At 59.7% G+C, this 14,875-nt stretch overlaps 1 protein-coding gene across 3 annotated transcripts; it reads left to right on the forward strand.

The window, feature by feature from the left end:
• The first annotated feature begins 1,502 nt into the window (after nucleotides 1-1,502).
• FHIP2B (FHF complex subunit HOOK interacting protein 2B) lies at nucleotides 1,503-14,174 on the forward strand. Of its 3 annotated transcripts, none has more exons than XM_045535281.1 (17): nucleotides 1,503-1,641; nucleotides 5,307-5,385; nucleotides 7,156-7,328; nucleotides 7,839-7,943; nucleotides 8,035-8,157; nucleotides 8,322-8,567; nucleotides 8,677-8,873; nucleotides 9,186-9,294; nucleotides 9,510-9,586; nucleotides 9,958-10,147; nucleotides 10,683-10,828; nucleotides 10,938-11,066; nucleotides 11,201-11,291; nucleotides 11,455-11,598; nucleotides 11,931-12,071; nucleotides 12,298-12,398; nucleotides 12,569-14,174. In XM_045535281.1, exons 1-17 carry the CDS (start codon nucleotides 1,597-1,599, stop codon nucleotides 12,705-12,707), a joined length of 2,235 nt encoding a protein of 744 aa, XP_045391237.1. In that variant the 5' UTR covers nucleotides 1,503-1,596; the 3' UTR covers nucleotides 12,708-14,174. The 3 variants fall into 3 exon arrangements, with proteins under 3 accessions (XP_045391237.1, XP_045391238.1, XP_045391236.1); XM_045535282.1 differs by having other exon boundaries at nucleotides 8,680-8,873; XM_045535280.1 differs by lacking the exon at nucleotides 1,503-1,641 and adding an exon at nucleotides 2,274-2,298 and having other exon boundaries at nucleotides 6,997-7,328.
• The last annotated feature ends 701 nt before the right edge of the window (nucleotides 14,175-14,875 follow it).

Below are 14,875 nucleotides of genomic sequence, written 5' to 3' on the forward strand. Positions count from 1 at the left end.
AAATGCCACGAACTCCTGGTGGACTTTCATTATCCCCTAGAGTTCCTTGGAACGTGTTGAGGGGAATACGGTGATTGGGTTCATGCAGCCTGCTGCTTTGCCTGTGAGGGGCAGTCCCGAAAAAGTACAGTGGCTGGACAGGACATCGGCCTCCCAGCTCTCTAGGTTGCTTCTCTAAGGTGCTTCCTGATACACAAATCAGGCCTTTTTCTTTCCTTTGTTCTCAGACATTTTGGCCTAAGAGCCTCCTCACATTTCTCATAGAGCTCTTCACTCAGGGGCCCCTTTGCAGCCGAGCTGTTTGAAAATGTCTGTTTTTCTCAAGCAGCTGTCAGAGAACTGAGACCTCATTTCTCCCTCAGCCTGGGCTTGGCCAAACCCTGGCCCTCCCTAGGGCCTGGGGCCCAGACCCTGGCAGCCTGCCTCCGACTCAGCCTGGACTGCAGGCTCCATGCTCTGGGCAGGTCATTGTCCCCTGGGCCTCGCCCCACTGAGAATTGTGGCCCAAAGGGGCAGGGCAGGTCCTGGGAAGTCCTGAGACCCCAAAACTCTAAGTTCTGTAATTCTGTGAGCTACTTCTCCTCCCCTCAGTGATTAGCAGAAACACATTTTAGAAAGCCATCCTCAGCCCTTTCCTGGGGAGAATCTCTTTCTACTCCTGGGGGCAGCTACAAGGCTCATCCCTCAGGCCCTGGCTTTGGACATTCCAGGAAGCCCTGACCTTGTTGAGGGCTCTAAGGTGCAGTTCTTGGGCATAATTTCTCATGCTGTGCCTCTACAGGGAGACTCACCTTCTGTTTCTTTCTTTCATGTGGCTGGAAGTGTCAAAGTGGGCTGGTTGTGGCTTCCTCTAGAGTAGCACGGTGCAATGAAACACAATGGAGCCACATGTGCAGTTTAACGATTTCGAGTAGCCACTTAGAAAGGGTAAAAAGCAACCACTGAAATTAATTTTAACAACATACACCGGAAAAGGTTTCAACATGTAATTAATATAAAACATGGTTAGTGAGCTACTTAACACTCTTCCTTTTCTTACACTGTCTTCGAAATCCGAGGTGCACTTGGCACTGCACAGGTCGGTGGGGACCAGCACGTTTCAAGTGCTCAGAGCCACGCGGGCCGGGGACTACCTCGTTGGACAGGGTGGGGCGCTGAGACTTACAGAGCCCACGAACCTTACATTCAGGGGGAATTCGAATTCCTCGTCGAATTCCTCCCAGCCCACTCTCAGGGCCTTGCACTCGCGGCCTCCAGGCTCCGCAGGGTGTCCCGGCGGGACTGGACCCACTCCCAGCTGCGCTCTTCTCCGTCGGGGACTTTTTCCCCTGCCCCTTCCCGGACCTGGCAGAGCCCAGCGTGGCCCGGCGGCCAGGGGGCGGGGCGTCCGACCTGGGGGCGGGGGCGTCCGACCTGGGGGCGGGGCGTCCGACCTGGGGGCGGGGCGTCCGACCTGGGGGCGGGGCGTCCGACCTGGGGGCGGGGGCGGCCGACCGGGCCCCGCCTCCCTGCCGCGCCGCGGGCAGCCGGGCCTCCTCCGCCACCGAGAAAGCTGCCGCCGCCGCCGCCGCCCGGGAGCCGGGCCGCGCCGCCATCATGCTGAGCCGGCTCGGGGCGCTGCTGCAGGAGGCCGTGGGGGCGGTGAGGCGGGGCAGGCCGTGCAGGCCGGGCGGGCGCTGCGCGGGCTAGGCCGGAGGGGCGGGCGCGGAGCCGGGCAGCCACGGGCGGGCGGGCGCCCTCGGGCAGGGGACCCCGGGCCGCAGCGCCCCTTCCCGGGCCTCCCGCGCCCGGCCGCGCCCCTCCTGCGCAGCGCACCCCGCTTCCTCCTGCTGTGCCCCCAGATCCCCCCAGACCGCACCCCTTCCCCGAGCCCGCGGCCCAGGTTGCTTCCGGTTTGTGGTTCCTGCGCCCCTGAGTCGCTCCGGGTTCCTGAACTCTTGTCTGCCAAAGCGCTCCCTTGTCACCCAATAGTTTCCTCCCCGTCCCGTCCCCCAGCCTTTGGTAGCTCCCTCCTTCCCTTTGCTCCTCCCTTCCTCGTCACCTGGGCTTAAAAAACAGCTGCCCCCTCCCCTGGTTCTGGGCTCCCAAACGGCCCCGAGCCTTGCTCGGTGCGGGGCGCCCTCCCTCTCGCGTCCGGGCCCCGACCGGCCACGTCCCGGGAAGGGGGAAGGCCCGGGGCACGGGCGGGTGGGCGCCCAGCCGGGGCAGATAGCCTCCCGCTGGGTGCAAATGAGTGTCCCGCTGGTATCTCACTATCAGAGCCTAACTGACCTGGAGGCAGGGAGAGGCCAGCGCGTGGTGAGGCCTGGGCGGCTGTGTCGGGAAGAGTATGTTGATTTGTCATATTCCATCAGAGTTTGTGTTTTTGCTGTTTTCTGTTGGGGCTGAAGGATGTGGTCCGGGCAGCCCATTTTATTCAGGGAGGTAAAAGTGCAGTTTAGGTAGGGTGGGGGCTATGTCCTCTATTTAAAGCATCGCAAACCAGAAGCTGTCTGTAAAGTTAATTCTTTTGTGTCATAGTATAAACCCACCTCCTAATTTATGAGTTGAATGTTATCAGATTTTCTCAGGAGAAACAACCTGGGCTTTCTCCCCACCCAACCCCCAAATCAGAGTTCATTGTGACAGAGAACAGACTCAGCCTTAAGCAACCTTGTGAAGAAAGTAAAAACTGCCCCCTCTGCCTATTCAGCTTCCCCCAGCTCTGCTGTTACCCTTGGCCCAGGGCCTTGGGGTATCCAGGCAGGGGAAGTTCCAAAATGATCTCTCCTTTCCCTCCTCTCTGTCCCCAGACAGCGATCTGATAAACTAATTCATACCTCTGGGGAATGCTGCATTTAGGGACAGGCAGACCAGATAATTCCTCAATCCTGAAGAGTGAATTTCTGATGCTTCCAATACAGGAAGTCCAGGCAGGAGGAGATACTGACAGTAGAGAGAGATGTTTTTAGGCAGGTGATATTGGGCCCCTCAGTATACAGCATATAGACCATGTCCTGGAAGTGTGGCTGGCCCTGTGTGATCAGGGAGATGGCATCTCAGGTCTTTCCCCAGGCTGGGTCAGCAAGTACATTGCGACCCCAGCAAGTCCTCATTAGGCTCCTCATTAGGGAGGAGGAGTGTGCCATCCTGCCCTCTTCTGTCCAAACAGACTGGGAATCCTGGCACCTTTTTAAAGAAATCATACTATCTTTAAAGAGAAATCGTTTGGTGCAATTTCTCTGATTTGCAGTTATAGTAGCTGGGCATAGAGTGAGGTAAAGGTGAGTCCCTTATGAAATCAGCTCTCTAACAGCTTGTGGCGGCCAACCAGCCTTTCTGTTATGTCTCCTGTTCTTACTGGAGTATTCTTTTTGGTTAAAGCCCAGCTCAAGGTTTTCAGAGACTATAAACCAATTTTGAGGCTAGATAAGACCCCATTGACAGAAATTGCAAGATAAGTGCAGTGCTGGCCAAGGATCAGAGGGTTTTCCAAGACAAGGAACTATGAAAAGTGTATCTTCAGGAGTTTGCTGAGTTAGTTGGAAAATCTTAATGAGTCTTCACTATGTGCAGGCAGAGATATAAAACACAGACCTGAGCCCCCACCGCCTGCCCTCAGGGAGCTCACAGTCTAGCAGAAGAGGCTACTGCTTAGCCCAACAATAGCAGTATCACCTGGAATGTAATAAGAGGTGGTCAATCCGTGTGAATGGAATATTTGGAATGACTGTGGGCAGTGCCACTTTGGGAAGCGTTGTGGCCCTTATAAGGAACTTTGAAAGAAGGCAAGATTGCCTACAGCCACTCCTTCCCTGCTACCATGACCTTCTAAGCATTCTTCCTGTCTCTGTCTCCTCTCCTATCCTCTGACTGCCAGATGAATTTCCCTAAAACACTGCCCAGCAGGTGTCATTGACCTGCTCCCTGCTGCCTGCAAAAAACTGTTGAGACTTGGCTTGTCACTGGAGGCCCCACAAACTCGTCAACCTATCCTTTCCCCAGGCACACTTTGCAGAGTTCCTTCTGGCATGGAATGTCTTCCTTCTCTTCTTGAAATCTGACCCAGTTCTTCAAGTTTTAGTTCAAACGTGACTTCAGTAAAGTCTTCCCTGTTCCAACCTGTTAAAGGTGACCGCTCGTTTCTGAGAGGTCACTTTCTACTCTCCTGCAGCCTCACACTACCACACTACCCCCTTGGAGTTCATTTAGTGATGTGGTGCAGTTTTACATCCTCTTCTCCACGGCCCATTTCTGTAGCATCCAGCATAGTGTCTTGCACATAGTAGACGCCACAGGAGTGACCTAATGAGTAGATGCTGAGCTCTGTGGCCCAGTAAAGTGTGGGGTCAGAGGGGGATGTGGCAGGCAAGACCCCTGGAGAGGGCTTGCTGGAGCTGCTGGCCCCTTGCTGGACCTCACTGAGGCCTCAGGATCTAGACAAGTTAGGGGACTACAGGGCCCCTTGGGCAGAGGAGTCCCAAGCAAAGACCTAGAAACAGAAATGAGCACCTGTGAGTAGAGACGATTTGATTCGGCATTTGTCTCCTGCAAATATTTACTCTGCAAGGAAAGAGAAGGCATGGCTTTTTTTTTTTTTTTTTTTTGCAGAGAAGTTTTCAGGGCAAGTGGTTGTTCTCAGATCAAGGCCAGTTCCAGCCAGTGCACAGACGGACGGAGCACTTAGGAAGAGTGGGGAGGTTGGGGGCTGGCTCAGAGCAAAATCAGCGTTGTCCAGGCAGACAGAAGGAGCCCGAAGAGGAGGTGGCAGGAGCAGCGCTGGCCAAGTAGGAGTGAAGGCTGCAAGTAAAGCACTTTCTCAGTATCGTGCTGACGTTACCTGTCCTGGCCTTGAGCTCAGGTTTTTGTAGACTCTGAGAAGGACCAGAGAGCTGCATCTCTGCTGTGCCTTAGATCTGTATCATTTCGTTGTGTTGTTCTTTTGGGGGTGCTCGATTGTGGCATAACCACGTCGTACTGAAATGATCTGTTTCTGTGTCTGTTTCCCCCACTAATATTCGTAGCTCCTCTGGGACGGGATCATAACAATGACATGTGGCAGGAAAACAGCATTTCCAGGAGGGAGGGGTGTCTAGGGAGAGGTGCCAGGAGATCCTTGGTGACATATGGAGACAGTGCCAATGTGTCCTGGGGAACATGTGTTACTCTTCCCTTTGAAAACCAGGGAGCACAGTGACTCCCCCAGGGTGTAGCACTGACCTGACACTTGGCAGACACATGGAATGTCGGTTCCCACGAGGACAGGTGGCAGCGGGCTCCATGGTCATCGTAGCCCCCCTGAGGTTGTGTCTCTGCTCTCTCCGCAGCGGGAGCCCAGCATTGACCTGCTGCAGGCCTTCGTGGAGCACTGGAAAGGCATCACACAGTACTACATTGAAAGCACAGGTGGGGCCGGGTCCTCCCCAGCCCAGGGACCCTGGAGGGGGTGGGGAGGAAGGGTGTGATGTCCTGGGAAGGTGACACTCACTGTCCAGGAGTTCAGGGTTGGGGCTGAGCTCATGGAGACAGGGAATCAGATAGGTGGGAGGGAGACCTAGAGGTCTGGCCACCTCTGTTCCTAATCGCTGAGTTTCTGGCCCCACCCTGACCTTTTGAGGGCGAGGCTGTGCAAGGGAGGAGTGGGCACGGAAGGTTGGGGGTCTCACTGGCCTGACTCAGCAGGGCAGAGGTGGCTCTACTTGTCCCAGCTTCCAGCCTCCTTGCCTTCACTCCCCAAATGTTTGTGCCTAGAGTTTACCGATTAAAAGAAAAAAATTTACCAATTCCCCTTTTCCTTGAACCAACTTAGGGACATTTCCCTCGTAGAGCTCTGGGGTAGGAAGAGAACAAAAACCAGAGTGTGCAACATGCCTGGGTCCTTTTCCCCAAGCTCACACCCCAGAGAGCCAAAGCCTCGGGTCGTCTGGGCCTATCAGGACGCTCGCTGCAGGGGCAGAATCTGATTGGCTGCTTTGTAGGCAGTGTGCCAGCATTGGTGGATACAGGCTGGTTGCCAGGTAACCATATCCTGCATCCCTGGCTTCCCACTTCCTGGAGTCCAGACTGGGGTTTGCTCCCAGCCTACCCTTTCCTAAAGGCTGTATCTCCAGCTTGAGCCAGTCCAAGAAATTAAAAAGTGACCTTTGGACACCCTGAGAGATCCTCTGAGAGTTCTATTCTAGCAGGTTTCTCAGTCTTGGCGTGGTTGACGTTGGGACAGGATCTTTGTCGTGGGAGACTGTCCTGTGCGGTGTGCTCTGTTTAGCGGCAGTTCTGGCCTCTACCCACTAGGTGCCAGTAGCGCCTCCCTCAATTGTGACAACCGTAAATGTTTCCAGACATTGCCTAATGTTCCCTGGGGGGCAAAATTGCCTCCCCCCCACAGTTGAGAACCACCCGTTTAGATTAAAGATTTCTTGCCAGAGAGTCTCAGTCTACCAGGAGAGTAGGATGAGATCCAGAACTGATTCAGATCCACGTGGGGCTTCGCCTGGATCTAATCCTTTAATTTCCAGAATGATCCCCTGACCGGAAGTGTCGGAAGTCAGGGAGGTAGGCCACCTTGCCCAAGCACCTATGCCTTAGAGAAAAGCTAGGGGGCGCTCCAAGGCCAGTCCCAAAGCACCAAAACTTTGATTAAGGAACACACTGTACCCCGAGACCGACTACAACAGCCCCACGAGGTCACGTCCCTATGAGGGCCTGGGCACGGGCGAGCAGGTTTGGGTCAGAACTGGGGCTGCTGCACCGATTCTTTTTCTGCTTTGTGAAGAAACAGAGTAGTGCCTGTTTTTCTGTGTGTTAAGAGGGACCTACGCAGGCTCCAGGGGTTCCCTCTCAGGCCTCTGCTGGATTCCGCTCCTAAGTGACACTCCAGACCCCCCTGGGCCCACAACCACGTGTCCCTGCCCCGGGCTGTGGGACAGACGCTGCTGCCCTCTGATGGGGCCTGCACTCATTCTCAGAGAGCTGCGTCCTGGGCCTCATCCCAAAGGACATTTGTGTTTTTAAATACGGAGGCACCCACCGAAGACTGCTGTTTCCTGGCTGCCCTCTGCCCCTGCACCCGTCTCCCAGACGGGCCTTCTCCCTGCTGGGCGTTGGCAGGAGGGTGCAGTGTTTCAGCCGGGATGCCCTGCTCAGCCTGCTCACACCCGCCTCCCGACTCCCGCCCAGATGAGAACACCCCGGCCAAGAAAACGGATATTCCCTGGCGGCTGAAGCAGATGCTGGACATCCTGGTGTACGAGGAGAGGCAGCAGGCGGCCGCGGGCGAGGCGGGGCCCTGCCTGGAGTACCTGCTGCAGCACAAGATCCTGGAGACCCTGTGCACACTGGGCAAGGCTGAGGTGGGCAGGCCGAGGGGGCCCCTGGGACCTTCTGGCAGGGACCCTGGATCCCAGGCTTGTCTACCTGTGCATCCCCCAGTGCTGACAACAAGGGAGGGGGCCAGAAAGGGGACAGGGGATGTGACTGTCTGCCTTAGAGCAGCCCACCACCTCCCAGGGGAATTCACTCCTCGAAGGTGCAACCAAGCACCTGCCACGTGCCACGGTGTGTTCTAGACGTGGGGGACGTGGCACCAAGAATCCTGGCGGCAGAGGGGCAGGATCATTGGGTAGTATGTTCTGTGCTGACCCGGAAATGGGGGAAAATGAGGGAAAATGAGGCAGGAAGGGGTTTGGGAGCACCAGGAAGGCCAGTTTCCACACCGTGGCGAGGGGAGGAGGCCTTGTGGGGGAGGTGCCCCCAGCCCTGACTGAAGGGGGACCTGAGCCAGGTGGCTCTCTGGGGGAGGAGTGTTCCGGGCGGTGGCCACGGCCTGGCCTTCTGACGAGGCCTCTGCTCCCCGACCGTAGTACCCGCCCGGCATGCGGCAGCAGGTGTTCCAGTTCTTCAGCAGAGTGCTGGCCCAGGTGCAGCACCCGCTGCTGCACTACCTCAGCGTCCACCGGCCCGTGCAGGTGAGGGCCGGGAGCCAGCAGTGTCCGGGCGTGAGGCCCCCCCTTCCCTGCCGCCCCATTCCCCTCTGTTTGTATCCTGCTCCCCTTCCAGAAACTTCTCCGCCTTGGTGGGACGGTTCCTGGGTCCCTAACAGAAAAGGAGGAGGTGCAGTTCACCACCGTCCTCTGCTCCAAGATCCAGCAGGATCCGGAGCTGCTCGCCTACATCCTGGAAGTGAGCGCGCCCTGCGGGAACGGGGAGGGGCGGGACCCCAGGGGCAAGCCCGGGAGGCGCTTAGACAGCCCAGCCGGCCCACCCACCTCGCATTCCTGACGGGGGGCGGGGGCCCTGGGAAATGGTGTCCACTGAGACCTGGCCTCATCCCACCTTCCCCGCAGGGTAAAAAGACCGTAGGCAGGAGGAAGGCACCCAGAGACTCCACCGCCCTGCCGAGGGACACAGCCAGCCACAGGGACAAAGACCACTCCCACAGCAGTGATCCTGCCAGGGGTCCCCAGCTGGACGGGGAGCTCTGTGGGGCCCAGGCCTCAAACAGCCACCTGCCTGCTGAGACTGAGGAGCCAGACTGTGGGACCGGGGAGAGCAACCTGATCACCTCCCTGCTTGGGCTGTGCAAGAGCAAGGTGCCGGCTGCAGAGGGGAGGGGCTGGGCGCCCGGGAAGGGTGGGGCGGTCACTGGGAGGCTACTGGGGGCTCCGATGCATGTCCCTGAAGTCAGACCCTATTCCCTAGAAGAGTCGGGTGGCGCTGAAGGCCCAGGAGAACCTGCTGCTCCTGGTAAGCGTGGCCTCCCAGGCAGCTGCCACCTACCTGGTGCAGAGCAGCCCCTGTTGCCCTGCGATCGCCGAGCACCTGTGCCAGCTGTACCGGTCCCTGCCTGCCTTCCTCGACCCTGCAGACATTGCCGCCTTGGAGGGCATCAGCTGGAGGTGGGTCCTTAGCCAGGGGAGGCAGGCAGCATCCTCAGTGGCAGGAAGCCCTGCCTGTCTCCGGGTGGCCAGCTCCTCTGGTGTTCCGGGTGGGCTTGGGACCCCTGCTGGCCGCCCTCTTCCTGAGGTTGCAGCTGATCCCCAAGGGCCTCCTGCCCTCCACACAAGCATCCCTCTGGCTGTCTCTGACCACAAAGCCCCCAAGAGAACTGACCCGCAGCCATGGAAGTTCCGTGGGAGAGGGCGGAAGGGCCCCGCTTCCAGGACATCCTTGAGGAAGATCTCGAAGCCCCGCCCTCCCTCTCCCTGCAGGCTACCCAGCGCCCCGTCTGATGAGGGCTCCTTCCCTGGCAAGGAGGCCTTGGCCGCCTTCCTGGGCTGGTTTGATTACTGCGACCACCTTATCACAGAGGCACACGCGGTGAGCGGGGCGGGTGTGGACGGGGCTCTCTCACGCTGCTCCCTCGCTGTCTTGTCTCGGGGATGCTGGGAAACATGGAGTCTGGGAGCCAAGCAGCACCCCAGGTTAGCCGGGCCCCTCTGTTGGGTCAGGCCCTGTGCAAGGACACGGTTATTTCTCAGCGGAAGATCGTGATGGGTATAAAATGCGTCGATGACATGCTTTCTGGCACCCAGGTGGTGGCGGACGCCCTGGCGAAGGCTGTGGCTGAGAAGCTGTTTGTGGAGACCCTGCAGCCCCAGCTCCTGCACATGTAAGCAAGTATCCCCTTCCCTTGGGTGTCGCCATGGTCTGGATCAAACTGCCTACCCCTCCAAGCCCCTTCCTGTCCCTAAGGCCGGGGACCTCCTTGAGTCACATCTGTGGACTCCACTGGTAAGGTTTGCCGGGCCCGGCCCCCTGCCGTGCACAAGGCTCTGAGCCACTCGGGCTAAGCAAGGGCCTCCCACCCTTCGGGACCTCAGTAGGGACAGGGAAGTGACCGGAGACACACTAGCCAAAGATGTAAGGAAACCAGGAGACGGCTCTGCCACCTGCCATCACCCACTGCCCGCTCCTGCTCTGCTGTCCCCACCTGGCTCTGAGCGCCGGGCCAGACTCAGGTGCCCTCTCCCGTCCCCGCAGGTCTGAGCAGAGCATCCTCACCTCCACCGCCCTCCTCACGGCCGTGCTGCGCCAGCTCCGCTCCCCTGCGCTGCTGAGAGAGGCCGTGGCTTTCCTCCTGGGCACGGACCCGCAGCCTGAAGGCCCGGAGGACAGCCCCCGCACCCTGTGTGCCCACCTCATCCGGCACTGCGACCACCTCTCAGACGAGGTGCGGTGGGAGGGGCCTCCCTCTCTGCTCACCCCCCACCTTCACCAAAGGGATTTCCAGAACGCTTCCTCCCATTCTCATTAGCTCTCCCAGGTGATTCCACCTCTGAGGCGCTGAACCCCCAAAACGGTGACACAGGGATCGGTAGCCAGGCTGTTTTTGTCACACGTTTATTTTCTGTGATCACATCCTTTGTGTGGCACTTTCTGTTTTGCAAACTGCATTTATATTCACTTGGCTTGTGTGAGGCTCACAGCCACTCTGTGAGGGCAGTGAGGCTGATTGTCCCATTTTTCAGACGTGGAAACTGAGGCACGGGAAGCCAATTGGCTTGCTGAGACCGCACGTCAAATCAGTCACTCAGCAGGGACCACCCCGGCTTCCCGTTTCCTAGGCCAACACCCACCCACTCTCCCAAGGCTGCCACCTTCACCCCCGGCCGAGGGAGGCCTTGTCTTGCCCGGGTCAGCAGGCCCAGGGTCCCCTGGGGGCCGGGTGGGGTGGGGCCATCCTGCTGACCCGTGTCTGGCCGCAGATCAGCATCGCCACACTGCGGCTGTTCGAGGAGTTGCTCCAGAAGCCCCACGAGTGGATCCTCCGCAGCCTGATCCTGCGCCACCTCGAGGGCCGCCCGTACGTGGCCCGGGGCTCGCCCGAGCCCGAGAGCTACGAGGACACCCTGTAAGTGAAACCCGGGCCACATCGGACCCAGTCCAGCCCTGAGCACACCCACACTCCTCGTGTGCGTTCCTTCGTTCACTGGCGCTGCGCTGGTCTGCCCTGGCCACAGGGATCTGGAGGAAGACCCCTACTTCACCGACGGCTTCCTGGGGTCCGGCCTGCAGCCCTCCGCGAAGCCTCGCCCAGTGCCTGCCCCCAGCGCAGATGGCAAAACCGCAGTGACAGAGATCGTGAACAGGTGGGCAGCAGGCTAGGCAGCTGCAGCCGCTTGAGTTTGTTCTGTCTTTGGCCACAGCCCTGATGGGGTCTGGCCGGGGTGGCAGATGGGGTCCCGGGGAGGCGCAACTCCACACCCAGCCTACTGTCTCTCAGCTTCCTCTGCCTGGTCCCCGAGGAAGCCAAGACCTCAGCTTTCCTGGAGGAGACAGGCTACGACACGTACGTCCACGATGCCTATGGCCTGGTGAGTGTCGCCGCTGCCAGCTCCCATTTCTTGGGTTCATAAACCCTGTGTTTGATCTCCTGTCCGAGGACCCCCCCAAGCCCAATCCTCCTGCTCAGGGTCCCCCCCATCTGCTGTCTCCTCCTGACCGCTCGGCCTGCTGCCCCCTCCCCTCCTATCTCAGTTTCAGGAGTGCAGCTCCCGCGTCGCCTCCTGGGGCTGGCCTCCGGGTCCCGCACCCCTCGACCCCCACGAGCCCGAACGGCCTTTCTTCGAGGGCCACTTTCTCCGAGTGCTGTTTGACCGCATGTCCCGGATTTTGGATCAGGTAGCCAGCAGGGCCCCCAGGAGGACTCCAGGCCAGTGCTTTGGGAGTCCTTCCGGGAGAGCAGGGGCTGACCACAGGGTCGACCCCTGCTCGGTTCTCCAGCCCCTCGACGGCCCCCACCCCCCTTCCCCCGGCGGGAAGCCCCATCTCGCCTCTGCTCCACACGCCCTAACACGTTCTGGCCCTCAGCCCCATGGAATCCATGACACACACACATCACGTGAGTCTCCCACCCCCGCACACATTCACACCAGCCAGGCGCCTTGCTGGGGGAGTGCGAAAATGCTCCCACCCCTGCCAACCCTCGGCTTTGTCCACCGTGTTCCCTACAGCCGTACAGCCTGAACCTGCAGGTGACCTCAGTCCTGTCCCGGCTCGCCCTCTTCCCCCACCCCCACATCCACGAGTACCTCCTGGATCCCTACGTCAGCCTGGCCCCCGGCTGCAGGAGCCTGTTCTCCGTGCTCGTCAGGGTGAGGGTGCCTGGGCCCCAGGGACTGGGCCCCGTGGGGGCGGTGGGGGCGCAGGAAGGAAGGGGCACAGGGCAGGGTGGTTGGGGGCTGGAGGAGTGGGCACCCTTGCCAATGCCAGGGAAACCACAGATCCCCACCCTCCCCACCCACCACGGCGTGGCAGGGCCAGGGTACCCTGATGGAGCATCTCTGGCCCCTTCTCAGTCTTCTGTGGTTCCCGTTCTAGGTGATCGGGGACTTGATGCAGAGGATTCAGAGGGTCCCCCAGTTCCCAGGCAAACTGCTCCTGGTGCGCAAGCAGCTGATGGGCCAGGTCCCCGGGGAGCAGTAAGTTCCGAGGGGAGCAGGTGCCAGGAGAAGCTTTGGGGTGGGCAGGCAGAAAGTGCCTCTGGCCGGGCAGGTGTCCAGCCACTGGGTCCAGCCTTGCAGACACTGGGCTGTGACTCTGGGCACACTCCCACCACCTCCCAGCCGTGGCCCCTGTGCTGTCCCCCCAGGCTGGACCACCAGACCCTCCTTCAGGGTGTGGTGGTGCTGGAGGAATTCTGCAAGGAGCTGGCCGCCATCGCTTTCGTCAAGTTTCCCCCACGTGGTCCTCACCTGAACCTGTCCCCACCCCCGGAAGGGCAAGTCTGAGCCAGGAGCAGGATGGCGGTAGACTCCTGTCCACACCTCTGGCCCAGAGCTGCCTCCCGCCTGGCACTGCCGCCGCACCCTCCTCCCCGGGGCTCCGGCTCCCAGGCTCGCTCACGGAGACCTGGAATTGTCGGCCACACCGGCCTGGGTTTGGTGTGGTTTCAGGGAGTGGGCCTCCAAGGTACCGGGTGCCCAGGGGCCAAGGAGATGGCTCCCCAGGCAGCATGGTGTCCTCGAGGCCTTCTCGGAGGAGCTGGGTGGTGGCCAGGTGAGCACCCAGACCCTGACATGCTGTGTGCCTGTGCCCCTCTGTACTGGCCCTTTGTGGCCAGGGCCAAGACCTGTGACTCAATTCCAGGACAAGAGAGGGGGAGTGAGCTGACGGCTCCAAGGCTGGTCGGAACCCGGGCCAGAGAGATGGGGCCAGGAGCCCTGTCTGTCACATTAGGAACCATGGAAGCTGCTGAGACTTGACGTTTTTTCCCTGCCTTCTTGACTTGGCCCGTGGAGATGGCGCAGTGAAGGGGACAGTCGGGGAAGCCCCTCTTCCTGCTCTGTCTCCTGGAGACTGTTGCAAATTCCCAGCCGCCTCATGGCAAGTGCCCAAAGCATGCTCCGCGCCCAGGCGGGGGCAGCTGCTAATGAGAACCTTGCTGCAGCTGCAGCCAGGGCGGGAGGGGGGCCTGGGGAGCAGGGTGCCAGGCTACAGCTCCAGCTGGTTTCTCTCTGGCGCCTTCTGAACCCGCCTCGGCAGGTCCACAACACCTGGGCAGAGAGGTCAGAGACCAGGGGAGGCCGGGCCTTGCCCTCTGCCACCTGCCCAGCGCCCAGCGTTCTCCAGGCTGCCCTTCTAGGGGAGCGAGGGAGCTTGGGGTCCAGACGAGGGCAGGCTGCCCCCGACCCCAGGCCCTGAGGCGTGGTGGGGAGGGGCTGAGGCACCGGCAGCCAGTTCTGGTGTTGTTCTCCCTGCGTGCCCTCCGTGGCAGGGGCTGCCACCCCACCCGGCCTGAATCTGTCTCGACCTGCAGGAGCACACGGGCCGCGCCAGCCATTACCTCACAGCGGGACTGCAGTTGCTGGCTTCGCTCCTGGGCAAGGAGGAGCAGGCCAGAGCCCCTTTCGCTTCCTTTTCCTGCCCATGCGGCTTCTAGAAGCCGGGCGCAGGTTGCCAAGAGGTGACATGAAAGTGGAGGAAACTCGGTGACCTCTGCCTCTCCCGCATTCCTCCCAGCGGGGGAGGACGTCGCTGCTGCTCGGAAGAACGCCGTGCGCATGTGCGTGCGCGCACATGGCTGTCGGTGTGGATGGGGGAGCAGAGCTCAGTGGGTGAATTGCGTCTGGGCTCTTGGATTCATAAAACATTCGAGGGTCTGGAAGTCACAGACCCTCCTCTTTCCTCGGTGCACTTTGGTGTTTGCACGGCGTCTTCCCCAGACGGCACAGCAATAAATGGTGTGATTGTGTGGACGCGGTGGCTCTGTTCCCCATGCTTTGTGTCCTGCTGCCCAGGGCCCCACTGCTAATTTGGGCCCATCTTCCTCCCCGAGGAAGACAAATTAAGTTCTTTTTCCAGCACTGGAGGGGGGTGGTGGTAAACAGACAGGCTCTGGCAGTGCAAGTCTGACGTTCCTCAGCGCCTGCCAGGAACCAGACTCTTGGCGGAGCCACGCGATTTCTGCTCGGCTCACCTACGGCCGCGCGCCCGCTAGCCTTGGACACGCCAGGGGGGGACGGCCCGTGTGGCAGCATCTGTGTGCAAGTCTCTTTTTACGTGTTTATGTTGCGTGTTGTACGACTTGACTTGTAAACAGTGGGCCTGATGTTGAACAGACTTTGTCCTTGGATGTGTGTGGAGGGGTGGTGGCATACTCCGAGGGAGTCACCCAGAGGACTCCCGGGCAGGGCAAGCTGTGAACTTGGAGGAGAACGGGCGGGCCGGCCTGTGGCTCTCAGCTCATGCATGTCAGGGTCACTGGGTTGCTTTTTAAAATACCAATGCCCAACCCCACCATTTAAATCTGTGTCACTCAGGGTGGGCGCAGAGCTAATACTAAAGCTCCCCAGGTCATCCTAATGTGCACCAGGGTTGGAAACTTCTAGTGGGAGCGAGTATCATTGCCCATCTGAGCGGATATGGACCAGTGGGTCCCGCAGACGGAAGTGAACTG

This window comes from Lemur catta, chromosome 22, assembly GCF_020740605.2.
Source record: "Lemur catta isolate mLemCat1 chromosome 22, mLemCat1.pri, whole genome shotgun sequence".
NCBI lineage: Eukaryota > Metazoa > Chordata > Mammalia > Primates > Lemuridae > Lemur > Lemur catta.

Bases quoted from the DNA above. Each gene is read 5' to 3' on its own strand.
- FHIP2B (XM_045535281.1), top strand. From the start codon at position 1,597: ATGCTGAGCCGGCTCGGGGCGCTGCTGCAGGAGGCCGTGGGGGCG. The intron at 8,158-8,321 runs GTGAGCGCGCCC...CCTTCCCCGCAG, and splicing joins TGCTCGCCTACATCCTGGAA to GGTAAAAAGACCGTAGGCAG. The intron at 8,568-8,676 runs GTGCCGGCTGCA...CCTATTCCCTAG, and splicing joins TTGGGCTGTGCAAGAGCAAG to AAGAGTCGGGTGGCGCTGAA.